At 43.0% G+C, this 15845-nt stretch overlaps 1 protein-coding gene across 5 annotated transcripts in view; it reads right to left on the bottom strand.

Moving 5' to 3' along the window:
• The window catches only part of brd2b (bromodomain containing 2b), a 51755-nt gene that overhangs the window by 2651 nt on the left and 33259 nt on the right, over window positions 1-15845 (bottom strand). For all 5 annotated transcript variants that reach the window (XM_084336517.1, XM_084336519.1, XM_084336518.1 and 2 more), the window contains 2 exons: window positions 13121-13455; window positions 2810-3117 (listed from right to left, as the gene is read on the bottom strand). In XM_084336517.1, the coding sequence (XP_084192643.1) occupies window positions 2810-3117; window positions 13121-13455 (643 nt within the window). The remainder of the gene's footprint in view (window positions 1-2809; window positions 3118-13120; window positions 13456-15845) is intronic.

The raw sequence follows: 15845 nt of genomic DNA, 5'->3' as shown, positions 1-15845 counted from the left end.
TCTAGACTGAAAAATAACTTTTGTCAGACAAACGTATTCACAATTTAACCTCTTAAGCCCGGAGCCCTATTTTCTGAAAATCTGCCTAAAATACATACCTAAGTAAATGGTATATTGCTCCACTTCTACAAGGACCATTTGCATATTCTTGGTATCTAGGGACATCTATGGACCTCAGTGAATGTATTCCCAGTGTCAGAAATATTGTGTCTATTACTAGGCTTGCTTAAATTGAAGCGTTTTTGGGACGCCCGATTCATTATGCTGTGGAGGGTTATGGCGTGGGCCAAATGGACATATGATCTACCAGATGGCAATCAAATAATTGGAATATTCTTTTTGGAATCTCACCGGCCAAAGGTAAGAGCAATTTGACGTCAATTTCAGCTTGATCGTGCAAGGATTTCATAGCCATCCCCCAGATCAGTGTATGTTGTGGTAATAACGAATGCCGTTATTGGCAATCAATTAATCAGAAACGGACCCCCCCCCCCCCCCCTTTCATGCATTCATGATGGAACATAATACCAATCATATGCATTTGGATTTTTAACTGTATCGTGTGTAGGGACGAAACGCCAATGGATTTAACGTTATTAGCATTGCGGCTTATAAGTAGCCTCACAGGAATGATCCCAGATCATTCCGATATAACACTCATATTCACCACGGTATGGATTGAATTTTTTTTTCTTTTTTGCATCTTGAACGGAAGGTTCTTACTGTCAATTGACAATGATATTGAATCCATAGCTATAATATAAAATATAGATTTAGCTCTACAAACAACGTGACGCACAGTGAACGTTTGTAATGGAAAGCTGGCCTAACTACAGCGGGCCCCGTCTAATGGCTGGCACCCATTGACTGTTACACTGCTGAATGGCATGCTGGGTACAGCTCGCTCGCTCGGTAGCCAGGTAGCATAAAAGTATGTTAACAGCTGGGAGAACAGAAAAGAAAGACAGAAGATGTTACATTGTAGCAACGTTTAGTTTCACACATTTTGAGCATCAGTGATGCAACTTTCAGAATTAATGCTTTTGGTTCCCTGAAATAATCTTAGCCTGCTCTGACTCCCAAATATCTAGCTGTTTGTAATGACAGCAGCCAGCTAGCTCGCTTGTTTCATTATCTCATGTTCGGTATTAACTCATTCCCCGAGTGGAGCGGTTCTCCCGGTTCCATTGAAGCGCGTCAAATATCCCTGATCCATATTATGTTGTGGTGGGTTATGCCGTGGACCAAATGGACATCGGATGTACCAGATGGCGATCAAACAATTGGAATATTATTTTCGGAATACTCCCGATCACAGGACTATCTGACGTCAATTTTAGCTATCCTGCAATGCTTTTATACCGATCGGGCTGATAAGCGTTCAATACGAATGCCGTTACTGACAATCAGAAAAGACCCCCCCCCCCCCCCCCACCCCTTTCATGCATTCATGATGAAACATAATACCTATGACGTAGATGTGATTTGGGAATAATAGCGTGTACAGGCAAGAAACGGCAACGTCTATAGTAGAATTGGCGTATAAGGCTATAACTCAGCATTTCGGGAATTACCCCAGACCACTCTAAAACCATATTTATATTCTCCACGGTATAACACGGGAACGTATGGATGGAAAATGTATTATTTTTCACATATTGAACGATAGATGTCAAATGGGCCATAGTATTGTATCCATAGCTATTAGGGGTGTGACGATGCATCGATTAATCTAAATGCATCGATTCTAATGTGTTAGAATCGATGCATCGATTTGAATATGTTAGAATAGATTATAATCGAAATAAAAATAAATTTATGTTTTTTTTTGTGTATCGTTTTTATTGACCTATAGTCCATTCATGCCGAGTGAATCAGTTCCCCCAGCCACATTTGTGTATAACATTTTTATTGGGGAATTAACTGAGAACATTTATAGAAAATTAATCGAATCGTGGTCAAATGAAGAGATGATTTGATCATGATGCATTGAATCGTTGCCTGAATAATCGCAATCGAAGTGAGGTTGCATCGTTACACCCCTAATAGCTATAATATAATTATAGCTCTACAAACAAGGTGACACACTCCTATCTTTTAAAGCGTGGCAGTGCTAGAACGGGGCCCGACTAATTCCCGGCGGTTTTAGTAAAAACTAAATCATATGTTAATTAACATGTTTTTTTATTCTATTCTTTATTAGTAGTTGAATAGTTCCTAGTGACTATCTAATAGCAATTTTGTGAGTTTTGCCCATCCCTCGTCATATACTTGGGCCCAATGTAGGAAATATCAAGGAGTAAAATAGCTAACATAACTAAAAATACTACCTTCAAATTTGTAGGGACGGGCATGGGGGTGTAAAAGCTTAACAGGTGACGATTACATGAGTCTAATATTTTAATTCAGTCATAGCTTATAATTATCATAAGCCATACAACAACCTCCCAAGAACATTATAGCAGATGAGATGCAGGTGTGCAGAACTTACGTTCATTAGTGAACATATAAAAGTTTTTGGGGGGATTTGAAACGCATGGGATTATTTTAAATGTAGACTAAAAACTAAATTGCCCCAGAATATCACAAAGCAGCCCCAAAAACAAGTCACCATGGGCGAAATGTGCTCCCCTGTATCGGAGGCATAGCTGTGCCCCTATATGTGCACCAGCTGGAAGGGATCCGTTACCATTGCTCATAATCTCAGACAATGTCAACAAGTGTAAAGAATCACCACCTGAAAAGGCTCTTCTCATGAGCCACTTTCCGACCAAAACAAAGCCACTGACAGGCAGGTTGGCTTGCTCACCGTAAGGCTTGCGAGGCTTCTTCCTCAAGCAGGTCATGACGTAGCGCTCCAGCTCCTTCAGTGTGGACGGCTTGAGCGTCTCAAAGTCAATCTCAATCTCCTCTGGGTTGGTGTCCCTCAGGGAGGGCTCCCGGGCCTGGATGATGTGGACCACGCGGCCCAGCTTGTCCCCCGGGAGCTTGTTGATGTCCAGGCTGAGCTGCCGCTTCTCGTCATATGACATGGGCAACGTCTCCTCCTCCTCCTCAGAGTCGTAGTGGGGTAGCATGGAGGACGCAGGCGGAGCGTAGAAGGCCTTTTTTGTGGTCCTGTAAAGATATCATGTACTTTTACAACATGTACTTTTGTACTACTTCACAACTCAAATAAACACCAGAGAGATGTACTTGTACAACCACCAGGGCACAAAAACAGGATTCACATATTACACAATCAGCACCAGACAAATGCACAACCGGCCAATAAGCTTAACTCAACAACACAGTATGAACACCACACACAATAAACATTTACTTGGATGGATACTGCATGATGAAAAATGAATGACTTATGAATGCAAGTGATGATAGAACACTCCCTTTAGAGACAGGAGGCCCTGTACCACTGAACACTGTGACTCCCTTTAGAGACAGGAGGCCTGTACCACTGAACACTGACTCCCTTTAGAGACAGGAGGCCTGTACCACTGAACACTGTGACTCCCTTTAGAGACAGGCCTGTACCACTGAACACTGTGACTCCCTTTAGAGACAGGAGGCCCTGTACCACTGAACACTGTGACTCCCTTTAGAGACAGGACAGGAGGCCTGTACCACTGAACACTGTGACTCCCTTTAGAGACAGGAGGCCTGTACCACTGAACACTGTGACTCCCTTTAGAGACAGGCCTGTACCACTGAACACTGTGACTCCCTTTAGAGACAGGAGGCCCTGTACCACTGAACACTCCCGTTAGAGACAGGAGGCCTGTACCACTGAACACTGTGACTCCCTTTAGAGACAGGAGGCCCTGTACCACTGAACACTCCCTTTAGAGACAGGAGGCCTGTACCACTGAACACTGACTCCCTTTAGAGACAGGAGGCCTGTACCACTGAACACTCCCTTTTTTTAGACTGAGACAGGAGGCCCTGTACCACTGAACACTGACTCCCTTTAGAGAAAGGAGCCCTGTACCACTGAACACTCCCTTTAGAGACAGGAGCTCTGTACCACTGAACACTCCCTTTAGAGACAGGAGCCCTGTACCACTGATTATACAACGGCATGCACATTTCTCGATTCTGATTGGCTGAAAGTCATTTTACACGTATTTATTCTTCACAATTCCACGCTCCTGGTCCCAGGACCCGCCCACAACCGAATCACATATCACTCCGCCGGATCACTCCGGGAGAAAACAAGATGGCGGACAATAATCTTTAACAAATGGATATGTTGATAGCGTCATAACGACTAAATATGAAGCGATTCTGTCACGGCGAATGTCTTAGTTCTTTAAACAATGTTGGATGATGTAATTGATGGGTCATGAGTCATTATAGAACAAAAGAAAAATCGCGCAAATTGATTGATTGATTAATTTGCCATTTTTCTTTTCCTTCCTCTTCCTTGCCAGAGCTCATTTCTCACATTGTCAGGCTTCCACCCCCCCACCCACCCACCCACCCACCCAGTCTTTTATTAATTGCAATGTTTTTTTTTTTTTTTTTTTTTTACCTACTTTCAATAGAAGCATCTAAGAATGAAGTTCTATAGAAAGTAGGTCTGCATCCCCTTAACAATTGTGTGTATTGAGCCGTACTGTATTGTACCCATTCTGCATCTGGTAATACAATTTTCAATCTGGTAATACAATTTTCAATCAATCAATCAATCATTCCAATAACCACTAACTTCATAATTAAAAACTAAAGAAAAGTTGGATGTGTTAGTTGGTTGGATGTCTTAGTTGAAAGGCAGTTGGATGTGTTAGTTGGTTCGATGCACTTCAAGCTGCTTCCACATGGAGGCAACTTCTCTCAATCATTCCAATAACACACAGTCAGATGTGTTAGTTGGTTGGGTGCACTTCAAGCTGCTTCCACATGGAGGCAACTTCTCTCAATCATTCCAATAACACACAGTTGGATGTGTTAGTTGGTTGGATGCACTTCAAGCTGCTTCCACATGGAGGCAACTTGTCTTTTTTGTAGTTGTGGGAACTACTTTTTCTGGCGGATGGTTTTTTCAATAAATCTTCGATTAATGTGTTTATTGTATAGCAATAAGGTTGGATGAATGTGGCAGTTGTATAAAAGCATTACACCACTTGCAGTCGTGATTTGTGAACAATAAACCATGCCTAGGGGGGTCTAACGACCACCCCTAGGCATGGTTTATTGTTCACAAACCACTCCTGCGCGTGATGTAATGCTTAAACACTCCCTTTAGAGACAGGAGGCCTGTACCACTGAACACTCCCTTTAGAGACAGGAGGCCTGTACCACTGAACACTCCCATTAGAGACAGGAGGCCTGTACCACTGAACACTACCTTTAGACTGAGACAGGAGGCCTGTACCACTGAACTAGGGCTGTCTTAAATACTTCGAAGCTTTGTTCGATGGCACAAGCTTCGAACATAAATTTTTTTTTTTTTTTTTTTTTTAATAATCCTTTTTTTTTTGCCTCCAAAATCTTGCGCCTCCATTCCAATGAAACGAAAGTAAGCAGCGCCTTCCCGCCTACATTCCAATGAAATGAAAGTAAGCGGCGCCTCGACTCCACCTCTCTACAACAAGCAAGTGGAGATTATCTGTGTTGAAAACACAGTGCAGCAGACATGTCGACGAAGAAGCGAAGCAATGTCGTTTGTTATTTAAGACTATGTCGGACAGATTTGTGTTCATTGTGCTGCTTTTTTAAAGTGTCCCGACCCATATAAAAATATGTCTTAATAAAACATGCTTAATTAAGTCGAATTCTGCCTTTGTCTCTATCAACTACATATAAATATTTATATAATTGTTTGCTTGATAGACGAAGGTTGCAACATAATTATTAGGGATGCACGATAATTATCGGGCCGATATCAGCAATTATGACGTCATCCCGATAACGTTATTAATAGCTCCGATAATATAATATATTTTTTGGTAAAAAGAAAATGCGGTGTGGGTGAATTTGGATGAAGTGCGTTTGTTTTGACTGTCGGCTCCTCCCGTTTTGCCAGTACTGTGGTACGACTGATAGCGTGTGGTTTAGGAACAGGGCGTTTTACACAAATCCAGCGCTCCCTTTCTTGGCTGTGACGTAGCCACGTACGTTTCTTGAAAGCAGGGCGGATGTCAACAAAGATGGCGACGCTAGTGGGGATTGTTTCAGAGGGGAAAAGTTCGCTTGCTATTTGTAATAAATGCAATGCAGAAGTTCCACAAGGAGGGGAAAGTGCAGCGGCTTGTGACACATCCAACCTAGCAGGTCACCTGCGGCATCACCACCGCTGCGATGGTGTGTTATTGTGTTAACTTAAAAGCCTGCGACGACGCGGGGAGCTAAGCAAAGCTAGCCCCATTCATGGCTGTGATGCAACCCTTGGTTGAATACGCAGTCACTTATTGCTCCGTAGTAGCCAGGTTAATTTGCACCACCAAGGACTGCTTAAAAGCTAGCGGCTTGAGCCCTTGGGTCATTTCTGTCAAACTTCTTTAATTTAGCAAACGACTCATCAATAGGTACAAGCGTGCTCGCGCCGTCGTCGTAGGCTTCTGATGCCGCAGGCGACCTGCTAGGCTATAGGCCCTCCCATAGTCGAGCAGACTGTACACAGAGCAGACTCCGCGGAGGTCCGCGCGGACTCTTTGAGCTTTTGATCTCAGCGGACGTCCGGGCGTCAGAAAATAGGAGCTTCGCACTTTGCACTCTGCTGTGGGTCTGCTTTGACTCCCTTTGAGTCCGCGCGGACCTCCGCGGAGTTGCTCTGTGTACAGTCTGCTCGACTATGGGAGGGCCTATGTGTCCACTCAAAGCCTTTCTTTCAAGGCGGACAGCTTTGAAAAAAGAAGAAAAAAAAGCTTTGAGCGTCTTAGGTTGGATGTATTATAAGTTGTTGACGGATTGTGAATTTTCATTTGGAAAAATAAATATGGTCACTTTATCAGTCAAAACTGTTGTCTTGGCTTTTGTTTCTGTTGTCTGGTTAGGTCAAAACTACAGGAATATACATTTAAGTTGGTGTTAAGTTATTGTCCTGGGAAGTCTTTTTATGTATTATTATTATTGTATTGTGATATGTTTTGTTTCATGTTGGAAAAAAAAGGATAAAAGAAAAATATATACATTAAAAAAATAAAATTTTATAAAATAAATATCGGTTATCGGTATCGGTTATCGGCTTGAGGAGCATAAAGTTATCAGTATCGGTGTCAAAATCTATATTGTGCATCCCTAATAATTATGTAATGTGATGTCGTTTGCTGTGAGAGCAGCCCCACTGCACCCAGGCAGGGCAGCCGAGTGAAACCTTGGTGGCTGCGTCACAGTCACGAAAGGGGCTACTTAATTAATTAATCCAATCCAATTTATTTATAGAGCACATTTAAAAACAACAAAGTTTACCAAAGTGCTGTACAAGTCCCACAACATAAGATAAAAAAAATATATAAAAAAATATATAAATCTTTTTTAGCTTCAAATTAAAATCGAAGCTCGGCCCCGAAGCTTCGATTGCCAAAAAAAGCTTCGAAGGTCAGCCCTACACTGAACACTCTTTAGAGACAGGAGGCCTGTACCACTGAACACTTCCTTTAGAGACAGGAGGCCTGTACCACTGAACACTCCCTTTAGACTGAGACAGGAGGCCTGTACCACTGAACTAGGGGTGGACGGTATAAACGGTATACGGTATAAACGGTATGAATTTGCTCTACGTATGGATTTTGACTACATTATATAATACAATTTTCAATCAATCAATCAATCATTCCAATAACCACTAACTTCATAATTAAAAACTAAAGAAAAGTTGGATGTGTTAGTTGGTTGGATGTCTTAGTTGAAAGGCAGTTGGATGTGTTAGTTGGTTCGATGCACTTCAAGCTGCTTCCACATGGAGGCAACTTCTCTCAATCATTCCAATAACACACAGTCAGATGTGTTAGTTGGTTGGATGCACTTTAAGCTGCTTCCACATGGAGGCAACTTCTCTCAATCATTCCAATAACACACAGTTGGATGTGTTAGTTGGTTGGATGCACTTCAAGCTGCTTCCACATGGAGGCAACTTGTCTTTTTTGTAGTTGTGGGAACTACTTTTTCTGGCGGATGGTTTTTTCAATAAATCTTCGATTAATGTGTTTATTGTATAGCAATAAGGTTGGATGAATGTGGCAGTTGTATAAAAGCATTACACCACTTGCAGTCGTGATTTGTGAACAATAAACCATGCCTAGGGGGGTCTAAATGCCTAGGGGGGTCTAAATTATACTTTTTTTTTTATACAGCTACTGTTTTATATATACTGTTTTTTAGTAATAACTAGAAAGTAATGGTATTTATTCAACAACAGGTGATTGATTATGATACTAATACAAATCTATACACCGAGTATGGGGCTGCAGCACTGCAGATATACCCTACTCCAACGATCCACACGGACATTACACAGTGTTGCACTCGTTACCAAGTGGCTCTGCAGATATACCCTACTCAGTCTACAAGGCTCCGTTGGAGAGGATCTGTTGTGATTTTTGCACAATAAATATTCAACATTCTCTTTTGAGACTCCGCCTCAGACTCTTATCATTTGGCACTAAAAGCTAAACATAGTCACCGATATGGCTGTGCGCAACATGTCATTAATTGTGTACGCGAGGTGGTTCAGTGACGACGCTAACGTGAGCTAGGTTAGCTAGCATGGAGCTACCGGCAGATGGAAAGACTAACTTTACTGGTGAAAATGTGATTTACGTTGGAATACTCCTTTGCCAACTTGCTGTACTTTGCGTGCAGGTCTGCAGCCATTATTGCTGGATTATGAATAGTCCCAACTTTAGCCAAGGTAACGTTAAGCTAAAACTAGCTCTTCAGCTAATGCTAACACCAGCAAGCGAACCCATCAGAGCTCCCCGGAGGATGGCATTTAAGAAAGTATCTGCTGTTAAAATGACAAACGGCATTGACACTTTAATTCACGGTCGGTTAAACACACGTTTGTTTTATAATGCTCACAGCAGACCGCAGTGTTGTTGATAAATTACGTGGGGCCGGGGGGATTTAAGTTCCGCAAAAAAAGGTTCCGCACTGTTGCAATCGTACGGTGCACAGCCCGTACTGTACCGGAGGACCACATTGACGTGGTACAGTACGTATCCGCGTACCGTTACACCCCTAATTTTGACTATACCTTGTAACCGGTAGAGCAGCTCTAAAATAGCAATGACGTCATGTAACCACAGCGCGACTATTTCACTTGCATTTGCCCCTAAAAATAGATAGAATTAGTCATAGATAATTGATATGTGCAAACTGGAAAAAGTTATTTAGGAGGCTTCGCGCAGTGGGCAGGGCTCGAGACTAACGATGTCCCGCCGTCCCGGGGACGATCAAATATTGATTTGGGACGAACAGAAATCTTTGCTGGGACGCATCCGGGACGGAGAGGATTTTTTTTTCACAGGAAATGTCAATTGGACGACTGTCAGTGCGCGCATATATTGCTGTCAAAATGGTTAATGTCTCGTGCTGACTAAGTTCACTGAAGTCTAAACGTAGCGTGATTTGCCAAATCCAATGACTATCTCCGCCTCCCAACGCAGCAATACGCTCATCCAGCATCAAGTTCCTACCCACCTCTCCTCCGGTACAGTACGCGCTGTGCACCGTACGATTGCAACGGTGCGGAACCTTTTTTTGCGGAACTTAAATCCCCACGTAATTTATCAACAACACTGCGGTCTGCTGTGAGCATTATAAAACAAACGTGTGTTTAACCGACCGTGAATTAAAGTGTCAATGCTGTTTGTCATTTTAACAGCAGATACTTTCTTAAATGCCATCCTCCCGACAGAGCAGTGTGACGGGGAGCTCTGATGGGTTCGATTGCTGGTGTTAGCATTAGCTGAAGAGCTAGTTTTAGCTTAACGTTACCTTGGCTAAAGTTGGGACTATTCATAATCCAGCAATAATGGCTGCAGACCTGCAAGCAAAGTACAGCAAGTTGGCAAAGGAGTATTCCAACGTAAATCACATTTTCACCAGTAAAGTTAGTCTTTCCATCTGCAGCTACATGCTAGCTAACCTAGCTCATGTTAGCGTCGTCACTGAACCACCTCGCGTACACAATTAATGACATGTTGCGGACAGCCATATCGGTGACAATGTTTAGCTTTTAGTGCCAAATGATAAGAGTCTGAGGCGGAGTCTCAAAAGAGAATGTTGAATATTTATTGTGCATAAATCACAACAGATATTCTCCAACGGAGCCTTGTAGCTGAGTAGGGTATATCTGCAGAGCCACTTGGTAACGAGTGCAACACCGTGTAATGTCCGTGTGGATCGTTGGAGTAGGGTATATCTGCAGTGCTGCAGCCCCATACTCAGTGTATAGATTTGTATTAGTATCATAATCAATCACCTGTTGTTGAATAAATACCATTACTTTCTAGTTATTACTAAAAAACAGTATATATAAAACAGTAGCTGTATAAAAAAATAAATAAAAAAAAGTATAATTTATATAATTTAATTAAAAAAAATAAATGTATGCACTGGTATTTTTGGGACGGTTACATTCACTTTGGGACGGTTAAAATTGTATTTCGGGACGGTTCTGGGACGGTGGTGAAAAAAGTTAGTCTGGAGCCCTGGCAGTGGGCGTGTCAACACGCAATTGTCATTTCATAATAAACACATATCACCCGCGGCGCACAGCAAGTTTCAATTTCAGTTCCTGGCATTTTTAACCAGTGGAGAAAGGTAAGAGATTTCCCTATCGTTTTTCTTATATGAATTATTCTACGTTAATAAAACATACATGGTGATCAACTACAGTTTGCTGTGATGTGAACATTATGATATGTGTAGTGTTCTGACGGCTGGGCAGCGCAAGCTGGATCCTGGATTTTGCGAGAAGCATATGCAGCTGCAGAGCCGCAGAATCCACCATTACCCACCCATCTGTACTGGCACTGTGCAGTACTCCAATTCAGCCATTGGCAATTCAGCCGTTGGGTGGGGGTCGCTGTTGAGCCGGGCCTGTGACCGGACCTGAAAGCGCCCCTACTCTGCGGCTCTGCAGTTGCATACTATTGGGATTCGTTGGAAGCAGCACGGAGTCTCGACTCGGGACTTATTTTATTTGGAATATAATGACTGTATACGCAAAAGTAGCCTAGTTTTAAGTTAAAATAAATTTTAGACCATACAGTCCACCCCTACACTGAACACTCCCTTTAGAGACAAGAGGCCTGTACCACTGAACACTCCCTTTAGAGACAGGCGGCCTGTACCACTGAACACTCCCTTTAGACTGAGACAGGAGGCCTGTACCACTGAACACTCCCTTTAGACTGAGACAGGAGGCCTGTACCACTGAACACTCCCTTTAGACTGAGACAGGAGGCCCTGTACCACTGAACACTCCATTTAGAGACGGGAGGCCCTGCTAGGCAATTACAGCTCAATGAAATAAGATAAGATATGGTAGCAGTCACTATAAGACAAGGTATTGCTATTTTTTCATCTACCGTAATTGTCTACCCATTTTTCGACCCTGCGGCTTATATAACGGTGCGGCTAATCTATGGATTTTTACAGCTAACTGGGCGCGCTCCCTCAGCTCTGTGACCGTCAGATCAGACTCATAAAGCTGCTGCAGCAGTGCACGCCTTGCCCCTCCTCCTCCCCCTCACAGACCCACGTCAACAAACCCTTATGGCAAGAGTTGAGTGCATGAGCAGCTCAGAGCTCCTCTTTCAACATAACTGAAGCATTAAACAAAATGACCCAGTCGACTATTCACTTTAGTTTAATACATGAGGCATTGTCTAATGTTATCTAGCTGGCTAGCTACTGATAGCTCCTGATATCAACGTCTGATATCATCAGTTTGGTATTTGATTTCGCAGGTGCTGGCTAGCGTTGGCTAACTAGCTATCGTTCCGTGAGCTAACGTTAGTACTAGGGCTGCAATGATTAGTCGACATAATCGAAAAAATCGTCGACAAGGAATTGTTGTGTCGGTTAGTCATTAAAAAATGTTTTTTATTTGTATTAAATTTTTTGCACTACCTATCTTTGTGAAAGTGGATTCTCAGCTCTGGTCCAGCCAGCTGAAGACTTCTTAGCTCAACATAACAGACAGTAAGTTTGGGGGAACTAATGGGATAACTGGGGATGTTGTTTGGTCCTGACAAGAGTCTCAAAGCAACTCTGAGGTCATGCTAAATGTCCAATCTGTTCCTCTGCTGTCTTCAGCTGGACCAGAGCTGAGAAGCCACTTTCACAAAGATAGGTAGTGCAAACAAATTATAAAAATAAAATAAGAATTATTTTTTTAATATAATAGTTTTTCGATTAGTCGACTAATGGAAAAAATAATCAACAGATTAGTCGACTACCAAAATAGTCATTAGTTGCAGCCCTAGTTAGTACCTACCTAGCGTTGGCTAACTAGCTATCGTTCCGTGAGCTAACGTTAGTACCTACCTAGTGTTGGCTAACTAGCTATCGTTCCATGAGCTAACGTTAGTACCTACCTAGTGTTGGCTAACTAGCTATCGTTCAGTGAGCTAACGTTAGTACCTACCTAGTGTTGGCTAACTAGCTATCGTTCCGTGAGCTAACGTTAGTACCTACCTAGTGTTGGCTAACTAGCTATCGTTCCGTGAGCTAACGTTAGTACCTAGCTACCATTACTGTTTAAACAAAAAAATTTATAAATGGGAGCTTCCTCAAACAGCCATCTCTTTCCTGACAATCCCCTCTGTACACGAACCCTTACATATGGTAATTAAACATTAAAACACCTGCGGCTTATAGTCCAGTGCGGCTTATATATGTACCCATCATTCAATTTAGCTGTTGCGGCTTATATTCAGGTGCGGCTTATAGTGCGAAAATTACGGTACATAATTTCATGCAGCTGTAATTAACACTACACAATGATTCAATGACATCACTATTCGCCATATTCAAACTAATTTACTCTCAATAACTGTCAAGCTAAATAAATGTGTGCAAAACTGTTTTTGGATGCGTGCGAGTTAATGTACAAAATACAATTGTGTATCATGATTCACAATAGCAATAAAAACAAGGTGCAACGACTCACTTGCTATTCTTGTTACTTTTCCTCCCTGGGCCTTTCTTGCCCTGAGTGCGGCCGCCACCGCCTCCTGCTGCTGCTACTCCTGTTCCTCCTCCTCCTCCGCCACCTCCTCCCCTGCCGTCACCACCTCCTCCGCCTCTTCCTCCTCCTCGGCCAGACTTGCTCTTCGTGACCTTGCTTGGTATCTTCCACTCCTCCGTCCCGGCTCCATCTCTGCTGCGCTTCTCCGGCTTCTTCTTCTTCTTCTTCTCCTTCTTGTCCTTCTTCTCCTTCTTCTTCTTGGACTTGATGATGGGGCCCTGGGAGAGAGCGGCCAGCTGCTCATGCACGGCTCGCAGCTGTGAGAGGGGGGGGGGGGTATATGATACAGTTAGACATTATGGTTACACTCAGAGATGTAGTGTGTGTGTGTGTGTGTGTGTGGGGGGGGGGGGGGGGGGCAAAAAGGGCCCATAGGCTAGTAGACGTTGGGTGGAACCTACGGTAATTTCACTGTGGCAGCCATTTGGATTTATTCTGAAGCACTGTGTTCACATTGGACCCAATGCAGAGAAGAGGATGTTCATGGCTGGTGCTCATCTCTGAAGTCTGGCGGCGCACAAGACATGCGTGTATAGCTGCAGGTGGACCATGGAGAGAGAGAGAGGGAGGATACATCGCTCTGTGCGCGCGTGTGCGTGTCTGTGTGAGCGGCTCGACTGTGATTGTGTGTCAAATGCTGCAGGAGAGGGAGAGTCAGGGACACCGCTTCCGCATTATTCCCACTGCTCCGTTGTTGAGTGAATTGTTGATTCTCTCTGTCGGCACCCGCGCACGTCAACCCGTTTGAGGAAGTGTCAGTATTTCCACTCGCTCTGTTGTTGAGTGTGCTACAACTAGGGATGTCCCGATCACTTTTCTTTTGCTCCCGATCCGATCATGTGATTTTGAGTATCTACCGATACTAATCTTTCCCGATCCGATAAAAAAATATATATATTTTTAATTTTTTATCCCAATTTCTCACATTACATTCACCCTGAATGTTGACGTTATCCAGGTGAAAAGTTAACTTCATTCAAGCGAGGCATTGCAATCCTTGACATAAATCATTTGATGTATAATTTAATCAAAGGAAATGCGTTTGGGTCTGAGAGTGTGACTGGTCTGCCGTTCTGCAGCTGGATTACTATTGGTTTGTTTTGGCAAAATTCTTATGCTCTGTGTGACAATAAATAAATGAATGATGATATGCAATTTAAAACCAAAACGAAGGCCTCAGTATGAGTTTAAGACGTGAACATGGTCATGTTTGTTGAATAAAAAATGTCTATCCCGATCTTCGGAAAATCACGTGATCGGCCCCGATCCCGATCACGTGATCGGATCGGGACATCCCTAGCTACAACCATAGAGTACCATAGTACTAACCATAAAGAGTTAGTTATGCAGATCAGCTTCTTGCTACGTAGGATAGCGAGTCAAATCAGAATGGCTTAGTTCACTGGGGGAGGATATTGTCTCAACTGAATTGTAGCAATCCGCCAAAATTAGAATTAGAGACACAGACCCCATTGATACAAATCCCCATTGCTAGAAAACAATGCTAAACACTGGAAAAGGCCATTTATAAGACAGGGGATGTTGTTTGCTCCTGACGAGTCTCAAAGTCTGGGGTGATGGTAGACAAAGCAACTCTGAGGTCGTGCTCAATGTCCAATCTGTTCCTCTGCTTTGTCTTCAGCTGGAACAGAGCTGAGAAGCCACTTTCACAAAGATAGGTAGTGCAAAAAAATATTTAAATTTATTTAAAAAAAATTTACACACGTATCCGCGACACACTCAAAATGGCCCCCAATGGTCGCGACCCACCAGTTGAGAAACACTGGCCTAACATGACTTCTTGCTATACGGATTTGGATGGAGTCAAACGCACACATTTCAGCACTATAGGAAATGACCAGCGCGCGCACACACACACACGCGAGCGCGTGTAGAATCGTAGACCAAGTGCACAATCCAACACCACCGTGGGTGTGAGATGCTAGAACACCCATAAAGAACGCAACATACTAGGGGTGGAACGGTTCACAAAATCGATTCGGTTCGTATCACGGTTTTAGGTTTACGGTTTTCGGTTCGGTTATTTAAAAAAAAATTAACACCATACCATACATCAACATAAGATATATAGCAATAATCCAACTTTTCAGTTATTCTCAAGGACGTAGTCATGCAAAAACTGAAAGAATGAGGCCATTTGACATCAGGCACATTATTTTGACAGTGACGGTTAGAGCTAGGAGAGATTTTGGTACAGCAAGAGGGGAGGCATTGCTGATTTAAACATGCTTCTCATTTATTTGGTAAAAAAAAAAAAAACGTTTATAATTCCGTGACTGACGTTAAATGATTTATGTAGTATGGGTGATATATAGATCAGAGCAGTTTGTATCGAAAATGATAAAGCAAAACGCTGAAACTCACGGCAGCTTCCTCGTAGCGATGGGCGATGAGAGTGGAGCAAACATATCCCAGTTATGTGATGTGGATCAATGCGATCCAGTTCCGGTTTGTATAATACTAATATACGCCCAAATCATGTGGATTATTGAGTTATGGCAACGGATCGATATCCACGGTGTGTGTCTTGAGTCCAGGGACGATAAACGAGTGCCCGGACGGAATAGTGAGACGCACCGGGAACCCAAGAGATCGACTTCCGGTTGCAACTCGCCGATCAGCCACC

The sequence above is a fragment of the Notolepis coatsorum genome (assembly GCF_963971535.1).
Source record: "Notolepis coatsorum genome assembly, chromosome: 19".
Taxonomy (NCBI): Eukaryota; Metazoa; Chordata; class Actinopteri; order Aulopiformes; family Paralepididae; genus Notolepis; species Notolepis coatsorum.
Note: the sequence above shows the minus strand (reverse complement) of the source record. Positions and strands in the feature narration are given on the sequence as shown.